General features: G+C 42.5%; 1 protein-coding gene across 2 annotated transcripts; it reads left to right on the top strand.

Moving 5' to 3' along the window:
• Window positions 1–577: 577 nt before the first annotated feature.
• Window positions 578–21,340, top strand: GPNMB (glycoprotein nmb). Of its 2 annotated transcripts, none has more exons than XM_056857574.1 (11): window positions 578–747; window positions 8,873–9,025; window positions 10,981–11,124; window positions 11,783–11,965; window positions 13,185–13,343; window positions 13,892–14,200; window positions 15,099–15,233; window positions 16,923–17,028; window positions 19,165–19,370; window positions 19,652–19,745; window positions 21,121–21,340. In XM_056857574.1, the coding sequence occupies exons 1-11, from the start codon at window positions 669–671 to the stop codon at window positions 21,272–21,274; spliced, it is 1,722 nt and encodes a 573-aa protein (XP_056713552.1). In that variant the 5' UTR covers window positions 578–668; the 3' UTR covers window positions 21,275–21,340. The 2 variants fall into 2 exon arrangements, with proteins under 2 accessions (XP_056713552.1, XP_056713553.1); XM_056857575.1 differs by having other exon boundaries at window positions 581–747; window positions 15,111–15,233.
• The last annotated feature ends 1,045 nt before the right edge of the window (window positions 21,341–22,385 follow it).

The raw sequence follows: 22,385 nt of genomic DNA, 5'->3' as shown, positions 1-22,385 counted from the left end.
ATAGGCTGCGAATTTTACACAAGGTGGTATAAATGTCTTGCTTGCCATTTCAATTTCAGTAAAAAGAAAACTGTCAGTTGAGCAGGGAAGGCATTGTTTTGTTACAGTTTTCTTTGGATCTTGTATATATTATGCCAGCCATGTTTCAATTAATTTTCTCTATAACAGTGAAGCCCTTCCTGCTAGGTGGCGCCAACGCCATTATAGAGCTCTTCCAAGTACTCTTCTTCTGGCCCTTGGGCTGCTGTCCAGAAATGAGGGACAGTCCCCTACCTAGAAAACAGAAGTGGGCCATCCTTTCATTCCTGTATGAATTCACATCTTGGTGGAAAACCAACATCTGTGCAAAATCACCCAGAAATATCTGAAAGGCGAAAAGCCTGAGTGCCTAAGCCTAGCCGTTTGAAGAAAAAGATCCTAGTGGATGTTGGAAGTGAGAGGAATGAGTCATAAGCACATGAGCTGGGAAAAGGAGGGCTGAAGACACAGAATCATGAATCCCTCCTTAATACCATCACATGATGGGCCCGAGGGCCTAAATTTAATCAGAGGGGAGGAGGGCAGCAGGGAAATATTATCCCCAGCTCAACTCAGAAGAGGTCGGGGAGAACAGCAAGCTGACCCAAGCAAGATTTGTGGTCCGTGAGTCCGGTTGTGTTTATACTATCATGAAGCGGGCTTGTTTCCTCTGCCTTCTTGGATGCTTGCTTGTCGTTGAAGAAGTTGTACCTGTTGCTGCCACCAAACGTGAGTGCCTTGTTTCCCTCTCCTTTTTTTGGCTTCAGGATGTCCATTTGGTGCCAACTGACCCGAAGACGCTGGCTTGGCTTGCTCTTCTACCTTTAGCAATAGCTTGATCTGCAGGAATTGACAAGTGAAGTTTTTCAGGGCATATAAGTAAACATCACAGCCTGCTAACATATGCAGGGCAAGCTGCTGCTAAAGGCACAGGAGCAAGGGCCTGTACGAAAGTTGGCAAACTTAACAACTGTAATGGAATCATATTTGTGATCCTGGATATGAAACTTGGTGGATGAGTTCTTCTGAATTAGTTGGACAAGGAACACTACCATGCATATTGTATGGCTTAAATGGTTTTGTTTCTGAAGCTGCCCTCTCTAAGACCTTTCAAACTTCGTAATACTAGACATGTGACTGCACCTGTGCATACAGAACAAGGGAATAACAGAGAGAGATCAGGATCCATGTGCTTCCTTCCACATCCCATATTCCACTGATAGGGACTGATTTGTATAGTAGACAGTGTGCATGGTGTGTTAGAGTTACATATGCAACAGGTTCTTGCCCCAAGGAGCTTGCAATTTAAAGGCGATCATGAGAAAACAATGGAAGGAGGGTTCAAAAGGACTAAACATGGGGAGATGCAGTTGGACATACCTAAGGTTGTTTGGAATGATGGGAACCATCCTTCTGTGGTAATCCTATGAACAACTGCTGCTGCAGATGGTTATGAAGTCCTGTTGCCATCTTTTCATTGCTGGGAGATCTGCTGTGACTTTAACAGCTCCAAGCTAACAAAAAAATTAAAAAAAGGAATGGCTTTTCCCCGACTATGCTTTACCTGTTGCATTTCTGCCTTTTGTACAGCTGTTAAAGCCCCAGACTAAAGCAAGGAAATTGCCAACCTTTTCCTGCCTGTGTCTTTACCTTTGATTTTCAGACATTAAAAAGTGACAATGCTTATTTCCAGAATATGAAAAGCTTCACCTTTGCAAACAACCAAAACAGCAGGGCAGGCCAGTTCAGCTGCTCAGGTGGCAACCCTAATTCATGCTTACACTCATCTTTGGGTGGAACAGACCAGTTAGAAGCAGGGGTCTCTATTACAGACAAAGGTATTAACTACACATTACTTGCTAATCTGTGTAACTGTGCACCAGTAACACTTTAAAAAAGCAAAATCGTGGCAAAAGGGGGAAATGAGAGCAAAGAGGGAGCAGAAAGGGTGCCAACTCCTTCCCCAATGCGCCATTTTCTGCTGCAAATTAGTTCTCAAGCACCCCCCATGGGGTTCAAAACATGTTGACAAGCCAGGAGAAGTGTACCAATTGAAATTTGGGGTGGGGGTCTCTCAGGGAAGGAAATTTGGAGCAGGCAAACAGAACTGGGAGAGTGGAATTAGCCTCCCCTTTTGCCTCTTCTCTGCTCTAAATTCCACACCTAGTTGTTATGCTTTGAAAAAAAAGATATTGAGGCACAGTTACAAATGAAACAATTTATTAGCCCATATGGGATTTGGTAAGAGAGAGAGGCCCTGACCTGGATGGCCCAGGCTAGCCTGATCTTGTCAGATCTCAGAAGCTCAGCAAGGTCAGCCCTGATTAGTATTTGGATGGGAGACCACCAAGGAATACCAGGGGTGCAGTGCAGAGGAAGGCACTGGCAAACCACCTCTGTTACTTGGCATGAAAAAACCCCAAAAAGGGGTCGCCATAAGTCGGCTGCGACTTGAAGGCACTTTACACACACACACACAAGAGAGAGAAATAATTCCCTGATGCTAATAATGCATACAGTTCTTGGATCTTATACCATGGTTCCATTATCCACCTTTGGACTTCGTGATTCTTGCTTGTTATGGGGCCTGGACATGCTATCGGCCCCCTGACTCTGGGCAGAGTGGAATTCTGGATGGGTGACATCTTGCTGCTTTTAACTAATATCTTGTCTTGACCTGATATATTTTACTGTGTAGTCGGTTCCTTGCTTAGCTTTGTTATTTTTAATGTCTCACTTCCTTTTTGTCCTTTTAGAGATTTTTTGCACAATTTTAATAAAACACTTTAATTACATTTTGTGTGGTCTTTGACTTCAGGTTGGCTTCAATCTAATTCTAGTACCCTGGTGTAATAGCTACACCTACCAGGTTAACTATTTGTGAAACTCATGCTGCAAGTGTACTACCTTGCAGGACTGGCTTTCTGACTTTAATCTCAGGAAGGTTGGAAGCTTGCCCCTTGGCTTCTGGCTTTTGGGGTTAGAGAAAGGGGCTGGTGGCAGCTACTACCGCTAAGGTGTAAGGGTTTGCACCAGGGCTTTGTAGTTTTGTTACAGCTGACCCACCCACAAACACAACCCTTGGCTTTAGGGACATTGTGTTTTGACATGGTTATGTTTTGACATAGGGCGAAAAAGCATGGTCACTTTAGTCTCCTTTATTCCCTGTTTCAGCCAGGATTCAGCCAGGATCGAACACATGCGTTTCGCCGAACTTGTGTTCGATCCTGGCTGAATCCTGGCTGAAACAGGGAATAAAGGAGGCTAAACCGACCATGCGTTTTCGCCCATAGGGATATACGGAATATCTGGGTGAAATTAGGTGTGATGACACCTAATAATTTCTAAACTCATGGTTCAAGATTATTTCCTTCCTCATCAGGGCAGGGCTGGGAGTTAGTCTACCTTGCGCTCCTTTTTCAGTGTTCTTGGAAGTAGAATCAGACAAGAAGAATGCAGAGTAACCATAGGAAAAGGTGTAACTTTGTATTGTGACTTCTGTCCAAACAAGTGCCAAATTTCTTCTGGGCTGTGCCACCTACCTAGAGTCCAACATACTTTGCATCTGCAATGTTGGCTGCACTACGCATGGCTAGTCTGATTCCTAGAATCACCCTTAAAACAGCCCAAGTCTCCACATGGCAACACCAAGAGCTTCTGGGGGCTCCTATTGTTCCTGAGCCAAGACTGTGAGGAGGAAACACAGTGAATTCTTTTTTGTGCTGCTTCCCCCTGGAGATTGCCCATAAAATAGATGTGGCGATGGAAAAGCAACTAGGAGTGCTAACTCAAGTTCAGTGCAAGTTTTCATCTACACCCATGCTTTGTACCCAAAGCCAAGTTGGTTAAAGAGAAATAAAAACACAAATTTTAAATGTTTTCTCCTAATCCACATTATTTATTAGTTTTTTTTTCCAGGCAAGCTACTCCCTTGACCTATGCGTATAATTTCTGAATTTCTTGGAGAGAATAATATGTGCATATATCTGTATGCACAGAGACTCTGCATACATACAGCCCTACTGGGCGGGTGGCAGAGTATGCCGTCATGATTTTGCTTCACTCCTTCCACCCCACCCTGTGCATTCGTTCTATCCCTGTAGAAGATCTGAATAGGACTATTGTTTGTACAGAACCGGGGTAGGCAATTACTCCAGGAAGAAAAGCGTATGACCTTCTGTATATTGCACAGGGTTAGCAGTGAGGAAAATGTGAACTCCTTCGAAAATACTTCCTGTTAAAGTGGATGTTTTGACAAAGGAAGTTTCTTTTCATCTGATAACAATTTTTGCTTAATCTGGTGCATGTTTTTATTTTAATGCTGCTGTTTCATAACAGGAAAAAATCTCTCTCAAGGAGATCTTTTCAAATAGAGGGTTGGGTATTGAGGCTGGTGCAAGCAAGGCCCCTTCATGAAGCGCCTTACGCTTTAATTAAAATAAGCAAGGAATTGAAAAGGAATTTTTCTTGGGCTTTCATCCAGAGGGTCAGATGATATGGTTAGCAGTTTTGTCTTAAGAAGCTATGCGGTAAATATATTTTTAAAAGATAGAAATCATATTGTTTGAAAGTAAACTTTATAGTCTGCAAATATGTAAGCGTGTTTAAACAAACCAACAAACAAGGAAGTTTCTCTTGCACACCCTGAAGGATGGTGTAGTGGAGAGCACAAGCAGGAAATTGGAAGCAGTGGGAAAACGTTAATTCGATCCCATGCATTTCCACAAAAGATGTTCTTCTGACTTGTTTGCACTGCAGCCAGCGGGGACTTGGCATAGGCCCTAAGGGAATCAGCCATGTGTGTTGCTACCATTAATCCCAGTGTGAGTACTGGGAGAAAGGACAAAACAAAACCAGCAGCCAGTTGGCGGAGGTAGAAAATCTTATTCCACTTGAAGCCTGTTTTGGTTTGTGAACGTTTTCTTGGTGTTCTTTTTTTTTTTTGCATGCCCCAATAATCTGCGGACACTCCCCCCCATAACACTTGTCCCATTCTCTCTCACACACAGCCCATTCATACAAAAGGGGATTGGGGTGTAGGGCTGCCAAGTGCAGACTGGGAAATTCTGGGAGATTTGGGGGCAGTGCCCAGGGAGAGTGGACTTTGGGGAGGGAAGGGAGCTCAGAGGTACAGATCTAGCCTCTGTAACCTGGAGATTTAGATTCATTTAATCTAGGAGAACTCCGGGCCTTATCTGGAGATTAGTAACCTTGAGGAAACGTTTGGGGGAAAGACTTCAGCATGAAAAAGGGTTTACTAATCTTCTAAGTCTTAAAAGAAACCTGCAAAGAAGATAACAGAAATATTTATTCAGATGGGAGAATAGGCTCATACTGCCAACCTTTCTGGACCCTGCACTATTGGTTTTGAATACACTGGGAGTGTATTCAGCTTTGATTTGTAGTGCAAAGTCCTGCAAGTTTCCATCAAGGCATTCCTATATATCAAGTTTTTTTTTTCTGTTATAGATTATGCCCAGGAAACATGACACTCGTCCTTGTTCCCGCCCCTTCCCCTGCTGCCACAGCCAAGCATTGCATTAATTGCTGATGTAATTGCAGTTTTGTAAGTGGTTCCATAAGGGAGGGAAGTTAGTCTCTTGCCTTGAAAAACCCCATAACTGCAACTTGATGGCACTTTACACACACACACAAGGGCCAAACAACATGTGATGCTAGGTTTTCGGATTGGAATTCCAGATGTGCAGTTTGGCCTTCAAATCATGGATCAGCACCACAGCACTGGATAGAGGGAAGTTAACTCTTCCCTGGGCACCATTTCCCTGATTTGCAACCCCCTCTGGATGGCTTTTAGCACTGTAGGAGGAAAGACAGGTATTTGTACTGTGCTTGTTTGTCCCCTTCCCCCCACCCCATTAGGGGCATAAAGCAACCCAACCCAGCCATTTTCAACTGGGCAGATGCTGCCAGGAAGGAAGAATTTACCCCTCCCCCAACACCATGAGACCAATCCATACCAGCCCCCTCCCCACAGCAGCTGTGTAAAGCTGAACACATCTGGAGTTCTAGCCATGGAACTCCAGGGTCACATGTAACCTCACATCGGCCAAAACGTCTCTGTCAATGTATGGGACTTCATAACCACAAAGAATGCACATGACTAAACTATGACCCTTTGATATTTTTCTGTAGCCTATGGCATGTTCAAAAGTTACAGAAGGACTTTTGTAAATGTAAAGGCACATGAATGAACACTCTCTCTCGTCCTTTGCCTACTCATCCTTTTCATTCTCAGAAACATCTCTGAATGCTTTCTTTGGATTATAAATGAGTAACAGTTGCATGTAGATCGGTAACAGCTGGATACTTGCAGGGACATTACGAAATGGTGCTAGGAGGCTTTATGAAATGGTGCTAGGAGGCTTCAAGAATGCGTGTTTGGCATGCCTAGGCCTGCATCACAACAAATGTTGCATAGTTTGGATGGGTGAAATAATAGGATGTACCAAGGCAGCTCAGATTCATACCAAGAAACAAATTATGACTGTAATCTTTGCTTGAAATGTGAGTCCCTGAGGAGCGGCAGTCTTTTGTACGCCTGCCCCAAGGCACACATGACTAATTTGATGATTTAGGGCTTGTTTGGAAAGGCACACTAGCATTTATTGCTCACGTCGAATCTTGCAACTGTTCCCTGGAGGTAGTAGTTACTCAAAGCATGGCACATTGATGGATGGAGAACTCTTTCTCTCTTCCTCTCTGTTTCTCTAACTGAACTTGTGAGGAGACATTCCTGTTTTTTTTTTTTTTTTTGATACCTTATAAAAGACAAGTAGCCTGAGAGCTGGCAGGTATGTTGTGCTCCTCTTTTGGCTGCCTTTGGGGATTTGGTCAGTGTGAGAGACTTAGGGATGTTTTGGAGATAGCTGATAATTAATTGCTGTCACTATTTGTAAATTATTTCTAAGAAATTATTGTTGCTGAATATTAATATATATGTGTACCAAGGTTGTTTGTACAGTTTAGAAACTTTGACATATTCAGTGAGGGGGTCCTAGTTGAGAAATCATGGCTACAGATTTCTTTTAATTGAGAGCCATGTAGCCATGAATGCCAGTTAGAAGCATTCTGGGCATCGGTAGAAGGCCTTTGGTCAATATGCTTCAAAATATGCCTGTTGTTTCTCTAAGCCAGGAAAGAATCAGTAGTGGAGGCAGTAGTGACCACAGAACTGTATTTACTGGAACACAACAACTGACTAACTGAACAGACCTCAACTAGGCTTGTCAGTAGAATTGCCAACCTTCAGGTAATAGCTGGAGATCTCCTGCTAATACAACTGATCTCCAGCTGATAGAGATCAGTTCCCTTGGAGAAAATGGTCGCTTTGGCAATTGGACTCTATGGCTTTGAAGTCCCTCCCCTCCCCAAACTCCACCCCCCAAAATATCACACCGATGGCAAAGAGGGGCCTGGCGCCCCAGTGGGCGCTTCCCCACCGCATCGCTGGGGGACTCTGGGGATGTTCTAGCATTTGGGCAAAACTCTATACTAAAACCATAGAGTTTTGCCAAAATGCCAGAGTGTCCTTGTGTTGCCCGGCAACACATTGATGTTACTTCCAGGTGCACAGGGAGTGAAGTATGAGGAGGGGCTGTGGCTCAGTGGTAGAGCATCTGCTTGGCATGCAGATGATCCCAGGTTCAATCCCCGGCATCTCCAGTTAAAGGGACTAGGCAAGCAGGTGATGTGAAAGACCTCAACCTGAGACCCTGGAGAACTGCTGCCGATCTGAGTAGAAAATGCTGACTTTGATGGACCAAGAGTATGAATCATTATAAGGCAGCTTCATGTGCATGTGTTCACGTGTTCAAGTCAGCACATTGCTGGTGATGTCCTCCACCACTTACAAGTCCCCCTGCTGGTTGCCAGTAGGGTTGCCAACCTCCAGGTACTAGCTGGAGATCTCTTTCTGTTATAACTGATCTCCAGCCAATAGTGATCAGTTCACCTGGAGAAAACGGCTGCTTTGGCAATTGGACACTATGGCATTGAAGTCCCTCCCCAAACCCTGCCCTCCTCAGGCTCCACCCCCAAAATTTTCAAGTATTTCCCAACCCAGAGCTGGCAACCCTAGTCTCAAGTTGGCCTCAGTAACTCCTTCAGTAAGGGTCACAAGACTAGAGCCTGCCTTTTTCTAGAGAGCCTTAAAGTGACAGTACCAAGATACCGCAAGAGTACACTTATGTCACTGCATGACACCCTTTTATGTGATGCTTCAGTAAGGGTAGTATATCATGTGACAAATGGAAGCACAGTAGGTGGATTACACGGCTTTGTAGAGAGGAACAAGGGACTAGACTTGCTGTGGTTCATCACATTAAAAAAACAATCGGGTCAGTCATATACTCCAGCATGGGAGTTTTACAACACAGAAGTGCAAAACCTCCAAACAACTAAAAAAGGCTTAATGCAATATACCGTAGTTATATAAGAAAGGGACTGAAGGAATTGAGGCAGGGGAATTGTGTTGTTTGCCCATAATAATAATGTGACAAACAATATACATCATGTGGTCCCTGTGATGCTCATGGAACCACATGTGTGCGTGTGTAAAGAGCCATCAAGTCGCCTCTGACTTCTGGCGACCCCTTATGGGGTTTTCAAGGCAAGAGACTAACAGAGGTGGTTTTGCCTGTGCCTTCCTCTGCACAGCAACCCTGGTATTCCTTGGTGGTCTCCCATCCAAATACTAACTGGGGCTGACCCCGCTTAGCTTCTGAGATCTGATGAGATCAGGCTGCCTTCCCTCCCTGTTTGGCCCTTAAGTGAATGGAAATAAGGCAAAAGTATCATAGGACCACAATGATACACTGTTTGCTTTTCTTTCTAGAATTTTGGGATGTAATGACTCGAGGAAGAGCTTCTTCCCATACCACATTCCATAGGAAACTCAGTGGCTGGTCTTCTGATCACAATAATTGGAATGAAAAGCTTTACCCTTACTGGGAAGATGGAGATGCCAGATGGGAGAACTGCTGGAAAGGTAAGCATTATATGGGCAGTGTTGAACCACAGAGATCAATAGCTTGACAATGTATTACTTTTTTTTATTACCGTGTTTATGTGAAAACAATGGCATGTGACTGTATAACAATATTAATAATATACTGCCTGCAGGAGCCAGGCTAGAAAAATATGCTTCCCTTTGGTGAAATTAAAATGGCTTTTATTTATAACGCAGCTGCTGTTAAAAATGGGGAGGGGAGTTAAATAACCAAGTTCAATAAAATAATTCTTAAGGGGCTCTTGGATGGCAAGCACTAGCCTGTTTGTACCACAACAGCTGCAGAAAAGGTCTTGCCTTTTCTGAGGCAAGCTTCTCAGAGCTGCTGGTATACCCTACTGTTTCCAGCCATGTTTCAAGGTTTCCCTTGCAAGGAACACCGCCTGGCCTCTGCTATACTTACAATGCCTTCTGCTATATCAAGCAAACAGTACAGAAAGTAGGTCAGGAACTGTTTGGAGAACTATTACTAAACAGGATAACAGTTTCTGTTTATAACGGAGAGCTGAAGAAGCCGCCCTGAGGGGCGGCGAAAACGCAAGGCATCCGGAACGCGTTCCGTTTTCTCCTGACTTCCGTTTCCACAACGCAAGGATTTGAATATATTTATTATGAACTTTTAAAGATTCTATCGAGACATATTTATTGACTTTATCATATTTATCGACCTTTAGATCTTAGTGAATAGATTTCGTGTTAAGTTTCCTTTTTGTCACTTCCTGCACTTTCACTATTGTAATTTTCAAATATACGTCTTTGTTATTTGAGTGTTTGAGCCTTGTACTATTGTTTACTCAGCCATACTTTGTTGTTACTTGTGCATATTTATCTCAGCTCAACCTCCAGGTAGCAGCTGGAGATCTTCTGCTATTACAATGAATCTCCAGCCAATAGAGATCAGTTCCCCTGAAGAAAATGGTCGCTTTGACCATTGGGCTCTATGGCATTGAAGTCCCTCCCCCCAAACCCCACCCTCCTCAGGCTCCACCCCAAAAATCTCCCGATGGTGGTGAAGAGGGACCTGGCAACCCTATTTTCAGCTTGTGAATCTATTCCTGTTGATATGGATTAATCGCACACATAGCAAGCTGGTCATATACGGCCTGACTGCAGTGAGCATTATGTACTGGCATTCCCTTTCAGACTTCTGTAATGACTACTTTTTATTGATTTTAGCTCAATTTTTACCCCCATCTTTATTTCCCTAATGGAAATTTAAGGTGACAATATCAAAATAATAGTAAAATTACAATTAACAATTAAAAAACAATATCGACACAAAGAAAAGTAACATTAAAATGAATCTGGATCAAATCTAATCTAATGCCTGCTGTTTTAAAAAAGTATGCAAAACAAATGCCTGCTTTAAAAATAAACATTTTAACTTAGCTTCTGCAAGACTTTGAGCACTGCACTGGTGAGCATCCTTGGACAGTGAGTTTTACAACTTGGGGTTATAGTGAAGAAGGTCTATATACTTACTGACTTCCACTGGCATATACCGGTAGTACCTGGAAGAGAGCCTCCTGAACAGCTCTTAGGGTTGCCAGTTCCAGGATGGGAAATTCCTGGAGATTTTTGAATGGAGCCTGGGAAGGGAGGAACCTCAGCTGGGGTATAATGCCATAGACTAGAGTCCACCTTCCAAAGTGGCCCTTTTCTCCATAGAAACTGATCTCTGTAGTCAGGACATCAGTTGTAATTCTAGATCTCCAGACCTGCAGGATGGCAACCCTAAAAAGCCCTCAGGTGCATAGGCCCCCTCATCTCATAGTCCATCCCTTTTCTGTCATATGGGGATGATAATACTGGTCCACGTTACAGGGTTCTTTATTGAGATAATTAATGAGAAGTATTTTCATCATTTTGGGAAAGTAGTGTAAAATATTTAATGGGCCATTCATCTAACTTAAATTCAATTTTAACCTCCTCAGGGGGAAGGGTACTGGCAAGTTTGACCAGTGACAGCCCAGCTCTGGTGGGATCCAATGTGACTTTCAGTGTGAATCTGAGGTTTCCCAGATGCCAAAAAGAAGACAATGACAGCAACATAGTATACGATAGAAACTGCAAAAATGGTAAGTAACTGCTGCACTCCACATTCATATTCCCTATTTTGACCAAAAAGAGACTCAGTTTTCACTGAATATTCATCTACAGTTTCCCCCCTTCCTTTTAAATTTGAGTTATACATGTAGGGAAAACATTGTCATATTTAAGCAGAAATGAATAGTTGGATGGCTACAACCTTCTTTCCACAGTCACCATAGCTGTGTGGAGATATCACTGGTAAGCAACCTGGTGTGAATTCCTTCCACACAGTACTGTTTCCACAACAGGTTAACCATATCAAGTGGAACCACATTTTCTCCAGTAAAGTTTATAACTAAATGCTGAACTGATTGATTTGTGATCATAAAGCATGAATGACAGGATGGGATACTTCTATTTCTATTTGAAGGCTACCCACTGTGAATTATTTGAAGGTTGTCATAGGAATGGGGGCAAGAAAGGCTTTTCACCCTGACTTTGCGCCATCATCCCCTTAGCTTAAAAAGTCCCGCCAACTTGTTGTTGGATTAATTATTGGGACTTCTTAATTCCTGTTAGGATCTTTGTCCTATATCAAAGATCCTCTGACTGCCAGGTAAATGTTGTGATGTACAGACATGTTAAGTGTCCTGCTCGATCTTGAAAGGCCTGAAATAGGGTTTGTTGTTATTGTTGTTCTTTTAGGTTCTTTAGATTATTCAAATCTTTCTGACCTATATGTATACAACTGGACTCAATGGATTGATGATTGTGATGGGCAAAACTGCACACACAACAACAGCCACAATGTGTTCCCTGATGGAAGACCTTTCCCACACCAACACGGCTGGAGGAGAAGAAACTTCGTGTACATGTTTCATACCCTTGGTCAGTCTAACAAATGAACTTGTATTTTTACTATTATTCATTTTATTTAGCACTTTTAAAAGTGCAAAGTCCTTTATGAATTTCCTTAATGTTCACTATTAAAGATTCTCTGAGTGGAATTTATCAACGTTCATGACAGAACAGTCAGTTCAGAACTGCTTTGAGAATAGAGAAGTTGTTTTATTGGGGGTTACCGCATTATGTATTCCCAGCGATGTATTAAGAGTTTGAAAATGTTATTAAAACATCGCTTTAAAAGGGTTTTTGGATGCCACGGCTAAAAAATGGTTGGAAAACGTCTTCACAGCTAAAGGGGCCAAACAAAGTGCGAACAGTATTTTTTATAACAGTTTCAGACTCTTAATATATGGGTGGGAATACATAGAAAGTGCGAACAGTATTTTTTATAACATTTTCAAACTCTTAATACATCGCTGGGAATACATAATGCGGTAACCCAGTGACTTCTCTAAATTTTGGAATGCAGTTTTTTTTTTAAATGCACAACTCTCTCAAATAAAACTGGAATCCAATGGCACCTTAAAGACTAATAACATTTATTTCTGCTTTATTGAGCGTTCATGTGTCAGAGCTCACTTCATCAGAAACATACAGGTACAGCTCTCTCCCAAGCGGGTATTATGGTTATAAGACAAGAGTTCGAATTTAAAAGAAAAACTGGTATGACACATTTTTTGAGACATGGAAGTGTTTTGTCCTGCAGTAGTAGTGAAGGATACCCACTGTGTTTTTTCTAAGTCTAAGTGTTTTTTTAAGTGCTGTTCTAAGGTCCACCAGAACACCCCATCTACTTTTCTATTAGTGTGATTGGGCTTCTCAGGGGGTTTGCTTTTAGCCTTCTGAAACCCTAGAAAAACTCTAGGAAATCAGCAAAGGACAAGGACATACAACAGCTGCTAGGTAGTGGAGTGGATGGTCTGCCTGCAGAATGCCCTAGGATCATCTCCACTTAAAATGAGCCAGTTTAAATTCCTGGTCATTGAAGAAGTACAAGTCCTTATGTGGAGAGACCCATTTTCTCTTTGACTAACCTACTTCACAAAGTGGGGTGTAGTTTTTCTTTGGGGGGGGGGTACTTTCAAGAAAGCACGAACGCATATGCAGTTTAGTAAAATGGGTGTTCATATGGCTTTTTTTGAAGAGAAAGGGCAATAGTACCCAGCACAATGGCCTTCCCCTCCTTTTCATCTTTTCACAGGGCAGTACTATCAAAAGACAGGAGGCTCTTCAACTATTGTTTCCATTAACACAACAAATATCACTCTTGGCAGTCACATTATGGAAGTGTCAATTTACAGAAGAGGTTTTCGATCATATGTACCAGTAACAACTGCAAGGGCTGTTTATGAGGTAACAGGTGAGTGGGTACATTAAATCGTAACTTGGCAAATCTGGACTGTTTACCCTGGAGGTTTAACATGAATGTGATAGTTACTGGGGTATCCTTGTTCTCCCAGCCCTACATCGGCCATTTACCAACAGCAGTTCCCATGTGTCCCCGAGAATGTTTCAGTCAACCATGTGGATTGGGGCTGACTACATGAAACTTTTTCAGAGAATAAAAACTACATGGGGAGACTTAATGGTGGGAAAGGGCTGTTTAACTTTCCTGACCAACTGATTCTTCTCACAGACTGTTTCCCACCAGTTCCTTCTCCATTAAGGCTCTGAGAAAACAAATAAGCTCAGTTTTCCAGGCTGAAGAAATGGTTTGCAGGTAAACGGCTAAACAAAGGTTTCAGAACCTGCTTTCCCTGATAATGTCAATCTATGAAAGCTTTTTATGAAATTGAATGTGCTACATTCACACTTTTATTTTTGATTTTTTTTACAAAGTCCATGAAAATATCTTTCTTAGGTTCAGCCATGGTCTTAATCTTTCTTTGGACTTTATTTTATATGCAGATACCATCCCCCTATATGTGAACATGACTCAGAAGAATGATCGCAATGCTTCAGACCATATCTTCATCAAGGACATCCCTATTACATTTGAAGTCCTCATTCACGACCCCAGCCACTACCTGAACCACTCAGTTGTTTCCTACCACTGGAATTTTGGGGACGGCAGTGGCTCTTTTGTTTCCAGCGATCCCGTTTCAATGCACACGTATACACTTGTGGGAAATTTCAGCCTTAACTTGACTGTCGAAGCTATTATACCTGCCCCTTGTGGACCTGTGACACCTCCTCCTCCACCCCCTACCTTCCCAGGTAAGAGTCTGTGGATCAGTGTGAAGTAAGTGAATGGGTCGATTCAATTAACAAGTCAGATCTGCAGCAGTAATTAGCAAGCAGTTCAGCAGCTCCAACAGATTATGATTTGGAAACATTTGCCATTTCTTCTGCATTTAACACCCTGGCTGGAAGAGCCAGGAAGGGAATACGTTTGGCCCTTGCCTAAGCACAAATTGCCTTCCCCACCCCTTGCTCACACAAGCCTTCCTATGAGCAAACCTATGAGTAAGATGCCCAGCATCAGAAACACAGCTAACCAAGGAGGCAGAGACCATCATATGTTTAAAAACCTCTTCCTATGCTGATGGGTTAGTCGCAGTGCACATTTTTATTGTGTCAAATATTGGCTCTGAAGATTGTTCCTGTCTTACCCCAAGGAGTTTTGAGATCTACCTGCCGTTAAACTAAACCGCCATTCCTGCAAGGCTTTGCTTAAATAGTGAGCACAGATCTTTTGCTATACTCACAATCTTTAGAGAAACTGTAAACTGTACAAGAGTCCCACAGTTGCACCCAACCAGTGATGAACAGAAAAACAGGTATTGTCATTTGACTCTCCCGAGTCTCAGGCAGAGGTCTTTGACATCGCCTCCAACCTGGTCCTTGTAACTGGAGATGCCGGGGATTGAACCTGGGACCTTCTGCATGCAAAGCCACAGCCCCTCCGCAGTTTGATTTGCCTTTGCTTAATAGTATGATTTCCAATCTCAGTTAAAATGCAGAACAGGCACAATCCCAGCAGGTAATTTTCCTGCCCCATTGCAATGAATAGGTGTTGAGCAAGAGACCCAAAGTCGTCATTGGTCAATTCTGCACAAAATGTGTTGATATAAGTGTATTTACATTTCCTCCTTTCCACTTGATTCCATGCTAGTAACAACCACAGTGCCTCCTAATGTGACAACTCCTCGCCTTGAGAGCTTAATGGAGCTTCCAACAGGAGAGGGTCCTGCTGAAGGATGCCATATTACCCGATATGGACAGTATCAATCATATCTCTCCATTGCAGGTATGATCTCTATCAGTAAGGAAAAAGCAGTGTTTGGCGGGGCATAATAGAAACGCCTCATATCATCTTAATTGCACAACGAGGCCTTATCCTCACAATGTATACCTGTTATTTCATGTAATGGGATGCTTTTCAGAAGAGCATCTGTTCTGCAGCCTCCGTAAAAGGACAGTTCTGGCCACAATCACTCTTTGTCACCAGCCAGGTCACATGAGTAAAAGATTAAATCCATGTTACTGAGCATTTTACAAAGCAGAGTTGCCAGCAAACATTTGTGCTTATTTGGGAGATCTTTGCCCTGCTACCTCACCTGCATTTGCACACTTTTTCTGATACTTACAAATTGCACAAGTAGAGCAGTTGAGACACACAACTCTTCCTCTGCATTTCTTTGTTCACACAGCAAACTCTGGCTAGAAAGTCCTTCTGAAAATGAGATTTGCACCCCACTGATTTCAGTGGACCTTGTCTCTAATTTAAATGCGCTTACATTCACAACCTTCATTTGTAACAGACTGACACTTGCATTAGTCCTGCAGGGTAGATAATACATTTAAATAAGCATCTAAGGCTGCAGTCCTGTGCACACTTACTTGGCAATAAACCTCTCTGAATATAGTGGGATTTACTTCTGAATAAACAAGAACCAACGGGTTGAAATTAAATCAAAAGAGTTTCCGTCTAGACATAGAATTTTCTAACAGTTAAAGCAGTTACTCAGTGGAACAGGCTTCCTTGGGAGGTGGTAATGTCCCCTTCCCTGGAGGTTTTTAAGCAGAGGCCATCTGGCAGCAATGCTGATTCTACGACCTTAGGCAGATCATGAGAGGGAGGGCATCTTGTCCATCTTCTGGGCATTGAGTAGGAGTCACTGGGGTGTGTGTCAGGGTGGGTGGGAGGTAGTTGTGAATTTCCTGCATTGTGCAGGGGGGTGGACAAGATGACCCGGGGGTCCCTTCCAATTCTGATTCTATGGCTAACTATAGGATTTGATTGTAAAGTCTTTCACCGCTTTAAAAATCTGCAAGTCCAACAATTGCACTTAGTAGTAGTTACTATTAAATCACAGCAGAAAGCAGAAATCTTATATGGTGACTAATATTTAATACATTACATGGCATTTGCAGCGTGTGACCGCTATACTTTACTTGCAGTGGAGTCCTAAACAGAGTCGAACCATTCTAAGCATATTGACTTTAATGGGTATTCTTTTGTTGGCAGTCTTCAGATTGAAATTAGCTCATACATTAACTGAGGGGGTTACCGCACTTTGTATTCCCAGCGATGTATTAAGAGTTTGAAAATGTTGTAAAAAACATCTCTTTAAAAGGGTTTTTGGATGCCACGGCTTATAAATGGTTGGAAAATGTCATCACAGCTAAATGGCCAAAGTGCGAACAGTATTTTTTATAACGTTTTCAAACTCTTAATACATCGGTGGGAATACATAGAAAGTGTGAACAGTATTTTTTATAACATTTTCAAACTCTTAATACATCGCTGGGAATACAAGTGCGGTAACCCCCACTGAGAGCAATCCTAAACGTGTCTGCTCAGAATGCTACTTAGGTGTAGTCAGTGGGGCTTACTCTAAGTAAAGTGTTCTTAGGGTTGTACTGTAAGTTTCCAAATAGTACATGTTGCTGTCAAAGAAATGCTGACCTTTCGCTGATTGGCTTCTTCCGCCAGAGGGGATCCTCGGGGTAAATATTATCCAAATGACGAATATCCAGGGGGCAGCTGCTCAAATGGAGACCTCCGTGGTTGATTTTGTGGTAACCTGTCAAGGGGGGAGGTAAGTGTTTCCATTAATGTGACAACTTTGCCCATCATCAAAGTTTCAGATCCTGAAGTGCCCATATATACTTAGCTGAGCAGTAACTACAGCACTCGTCTCAGCTCACTGATAGTAAAGCAAGGGCCATACACAGAAGACCAGTGTAACTGAACGCTGCTTGCACTATTTGGGTATGTACACTTTGAATAGCCTGAATAGTCCAGCATAGGCTAATCTTGTCAAAGCTTGGAAGCTTAGCAGGGTCTGCCATGGCTAGTACTTGGATGGGAGACCACTAAGGAATTCCAGAGTTGTTTTGCAGGGGCAGACAATGGCAAACCACCTCTGCTTGTCTCTCGCCATGAAAACCCCAGGTCCTGGGGTCACAATGAGTTGGTTATGACTTGACAACACATGATGATGACAATGCTTTGATTATAGTTATCACTACTGGTATACTTATATAAAGCAAGAGAAGCTGACCACACTGGCAGTATACTATTGGTGTTGCGGACTCATGTACACATGCAGATAACTGTTCACAGAGAAATAAGAAGCATATACCTGATCCTCTTCCCCTCCATTTATCAATTCATAAACAGAAGCTAGTTAGAGGATATTCTAATTGGCTGCTGTTTGTGGAATTAGAACAAACCAATTAGAATACCCTTACTGTTATAATAGGGATATTCTAATTGGTTTGTTCTAAATTGAACCCTCCTTATGGTTTTCACATCCCACTCCTGCAACAGGGCACAGATGTGCATAAGTTGAGCATGCTTTCATATGAAGCTCTGCTAATTTTTTGTCTAGTGAAGCTGTGTGTGTGTGTGTGTGTGTGTGTGTGTGTGTAAAGTGCTGTCAAGTCGCAGCCGACTTATGGCGACCCCTTATGGGGTTTTCAAGGCTAGAGACTAACAGAGGTGGTTTGCCAGTGCCTTCCTCTGCACAGCAACCCTGGTATTCCTTAGTGGTCTCCCATCCAAATACTAACCAGGGCTGACCCTGCTTAGCAAGCCATCAGAAAAGGATAGGAAATCAAAAGACAAATGCAGCATTCAGTCCTCCTCAGTCCTTATTCCACTTTCTCAGTCTGGATTAATTTCACTGGTTTCAGTGTAATAGTTCTGTAACATAGTTAGGGTTACCGCACTTTGTATTCCCAGCGATGTATTAAGAGTTTGAAAACGTTATAAAAAATACTGTTCGCACTTTGTTTGGCCCCTTTAGCTGTGAAGACGTCTTCCAACCATTTATAAGCTGTGGTATCCAAAAACCCTTTTAAAGTGATGTTTTTATAACGTTTTCAAACTCTTAATACATCGCTGGGAATACAAAGTGCGGTAGCCCCCGTTATCTGCTGAAAAAGTGCACCAGGAACTACAAAAAGAGAGGTATGCCAGGCCTTGTACACTTTTAGTTGATTCGTAAGATGTCTCTTTTTTTGCTAGGCCTTTGGTAAATGGAAAGACATGAACTTCTTTATTACTATATTTTAATGCCTGGGATGGAAGGGGGGTGATGCTTGGAATTCGGTAGCTAATTTTTGTATTTTGTTGTTTTTTATTATAGCATACTGGTGGTTTTATATTTATCATTTTTTTACTTACAAGGTATACACTTCACTTTTCTGCCCAGTCAGGGTCACCAAGGCAGCTAATAACTTAAAAACAGAGCACATCATAAAATGAGTAAAACTTAAAACTAATTTATATATATATATATATATATATACACAGAAACATCAATTAAAACATAGGGCAAGACAGAGAGATCATTGAAGGAATGCCAAGCGAAACAGTGGTAGGAGACAGATGAATATACCTGGGAAGGAAGTTCCTCAAGCTTGGTGCCACAACTGAGAAGGCCCTGTCTCAGGTTGCCATCCATCTAACCTCAGAAGATGGAAGCACCCAAAGCAGTGCCTCAGAAGATTATTGTAGTGGTTGGAGAGGTTCATATGGGTCTAGGCAGTCCTTAAGGTATGCTGGCCCCAGACTGGTGAGGCTTTAAAGGCCAGAGGTTTTAGATCTATCTTTCATGTTCAAATAATTGTTTTAACTACCTTGGGCATAGTGGTATAGATATTTTGTAAACTAGCTGGCTACTAAGTAATGGATATGATCTGTTCTCCTTTGGATTTTCTCCCCTCAGTCTTCCTACAGATGCCTGCACTATAGTGGCTGATCCCACATGCCAGGTCTTACAGAATGAGGCATGTGATCCTGTTGACATCACTGACCAGTGTCTGCTGACCATAAGAAGGGCCTTCAATGAATCTGGAACCTACTGTGTAAACATCACCCTGGGAGATGCAACAAGCCTGGCTCTTACAAGTACTCTGATATCCATCAGTGGAGGTGAGTCCTAACAGAATCACTGCACTAGTTTCCAATTGGTTCTGGAGCTATTATTTTTTCACAATGAAGTGTTAGACAGTTGGCACTCAAAAGCCAGGAATCATTTTTCCCAGGTGGTACTACGCCAACAAGCTAGATTCTACAGCTGTCCCTATCAGCTGTCTTGATGTCCAAGAGTCTGTGGGAGCCTCAAAGACATGTAGGCTGTAACATACCTGACCCCCAAAGTAAGCACAGCTCACGCATGCCCTAAAGCTACTGTCTTCAACTTGTTATTTAAGCTGCAGGATCATTTTCAAGAACAGCAGAAGGAGTTCTCATTGCCTGTGGTTTCTTGGTAGTGTTTGCTGCTGCCTTGACTTTCTTCCTGTACAAGTAAGTTCCTGGATCTAGATTCCTAATTATCTCAGAAGGAGATTTTTGCTATCTATGCAAGGGTTGCTTTTTTCTGCTAAAGCAGGGATGGGGAACCTTTTTTCCGCCAAGGGCCATTTGGATATTTATAACATCATTCATGGGCCATACAAAATTATCAACATAAAAACTAGCCGACCAAGCCCAAGCAGGCAGCTGCCCCAAATGAACCCCCCCCCGCCCCGTGCGGGCAAGCAGGCAAGCATCCAACTAGTGGTGCACTCGCCCACCTGGTGGCACAGGATTCTACAGTTAAGGCCGAATTCTACAGCTGGCTCCTGCTACCGCCGCCTGCAGGGGTGAAATGAGGACATACTGGCTAAGAACTTGCCCTCCCCCAGTGCATTCTGGCTCTGCCCCCTTTAACCCCTCCATTGTCACCACTTCAGCTCCCAGCCCTCTTGTAGTACAGAGGGAATATGTTTCTCCATGGCCCAGGTGGGAAAGGGTTAACACAGTTTCTTGGGTGGCCCTAGCAGCTCCATAGCTAATGACTCTTCTGCAAGGGGGAAAGAAGGTTCCTTTTCTTGGCAAAACAAACTCACATCCGCCTTGAATAGAGGCTATACCTGTCCGAGGGAGGGGGCGGATCACCAGCCTTAGATCCTTCTGAGCTAGAGATCTGCCAGGACCCATGAAGGGCCAGACCAAATGATTTAATGGGCCTTAAACGCCCCTTGAGCCTGACATTCCCCACCCCTGTGCTAAAGGATTAAAGCAATCCCCTTGGAAATGAAACTGGTCTGGGGTTCTACATATTCTCCTTAAAATTTCTAGTAATGCCCATCCACAGAGGCACGATCATACTACACGTTTACAGGGAAGAATCATTCATCACAGATTTTGCTTCTCCCTGCAGTTGTCCTTTTTTCCCTTTTAAGTTTAATTGCTTATCTGTTTTTGTGGGGGGGGGGATTGAGTACCTCTCATTTGTAGACAAAGCCATTGGTCTTTATTTTTGAGAGGCTTTTGTTCCATCCCTCCCATCATTTGAATTACTCTGGGGTGTTGGTTTTAATCACCATCTTTTAAGTTTAGTTGTAATTTATTGAATTTATTGTTTTGGTTTTAATAGTTTTAATTTATTGTGTTATATTGTGCTGTTGCGAGCCGCCCTGAGCCCTTCTAGACAGGGGGAGGGCAGGATATAAATAAATAAATCCTAGAATTCTCATGGAATTCATTAAAAAGTTGATGTTCTGGGCAAAGATATTTTGTTTGGGGGAAATGAAGGGATTTGGGAACTTTTTTTCTTACTCCAGTTTTGTTTATGTCATGGCGATGCATCATCACAGGAAGACCTTTCAGTAATTAATTTGAAAAATATTTCTTCCAGGAGATACAAAGAATACAAGCCTATTGACCGGAACACAGGACAAGCAGTCAGTAGTCAGGGCCTGAATGTTTACTTCAACCATTTTAAGGCTGTTCTCTTCCCGACAAACAATGAGAAGGATCCACTCTTGAAAAACAAGCTTGGGATTATCTAATTCTCTAGCATAAATTCTGCTATTTCCATTCATTCGGGGCTTTACATTGAATTGTAATTCAATGGAAGAATACTTTGTTCAAATGAAGAGTTCTATGACATGTTGCCTACATGTGCAGAAGCAATAGCAGTAACTACTGTTCAGTTCATTTACAAGTATAAAATGGCATCTCTTTGAGAAATGGAACGTTTTAATTTGCTTATGTTCTTAGTTACGCTACAGTATATTAGGTAAAAAAACATTTAAACTGGGTATTTATATATCATTTTCTTAGATGAATTATTCAGAAATATCATAAAATGTGTTTTGGGGAGAAGTTTTTTTCCCTCTGAAGAACTTAAACTAAGTCCTTCTGAGCCTGGGAAGAATTACATCTGAGTTTTCCCAGTTCCATGGTGCAAAGCTCACATCATTCAGTTTGGCAAGTTTGACTATTGTAATTGACACCCATAAAGAAGACCAGCATTCAGCCACTTTGTATATCATCTAGGCAGATGACCTCGAATAGATAGATAAGACTAAATTGCTCTTGGAACAAGCTCTAGTGAGCTACTGTCTGTTTCCTGGGTCCTCTGCATTACTGGAGAAAAGTTTTCCCATCTGTATCAAGAAGAGCACAGTAGGTAGTGGGCACTGAATTAGCTGAGGTGCAGCTCCCTTGGGATGTACTTGGGAATATCCACAGGCAGCACAATCATACCTGGATTCTACCTGCTCCTGGGTCTTCAACCCGCACTAGTTTCCCCCTCCCTCTGTTTTGGAAGAGTACAAAGTGGTATGGAGTTGTCTTGCGCCATATTGCATTGCATTTCCAGAAAGATCTTTCCTGAAAGGGGCATATTTGGAAGTGTGAAATTTTTTTACATGGATGTACTCAACCACAAAGATGACATGCTTGCATTATTTAAATTTAGAATCAGAGGCCAAAACAAAGCCTCCCCTATATTCCCTCCCCCTATTGCTAAGCATTCCAATCTGCTTACTGCAAAAGCTGTTGTCCTAGCTATCATGTTAGAAACCTCATGCTGGTACGTGGAACCAGCTGATTTTCTAACGCTCTTGTAACTTGGTATACTCCGAGTTCACAATGCTGCAGGTGTTGGAACCAACA

The sequence above is a fragment of the Euleptes europaea genome, chromosome 11, assembly GCF_029931775.1.
Source record: "Euleptes europaea isolate rEulEur1 chromosome 11, rEulEur1.hap1, whole genome shotgun sequence".
In the NCBI taxonomy this organism is placed as follows: domain Eukaryota; kingdom Metazoa; phylum Chordata; class Lepidosauria; order Squamata; family Sphaerodactylidae; genus Euleptes; species Euleptes europaea.
The sequence above is the reverse complement of the archived record's forward strand: the minus strand, read 5'-3'. Positions and strand labels throughout refer to the sequence as shown.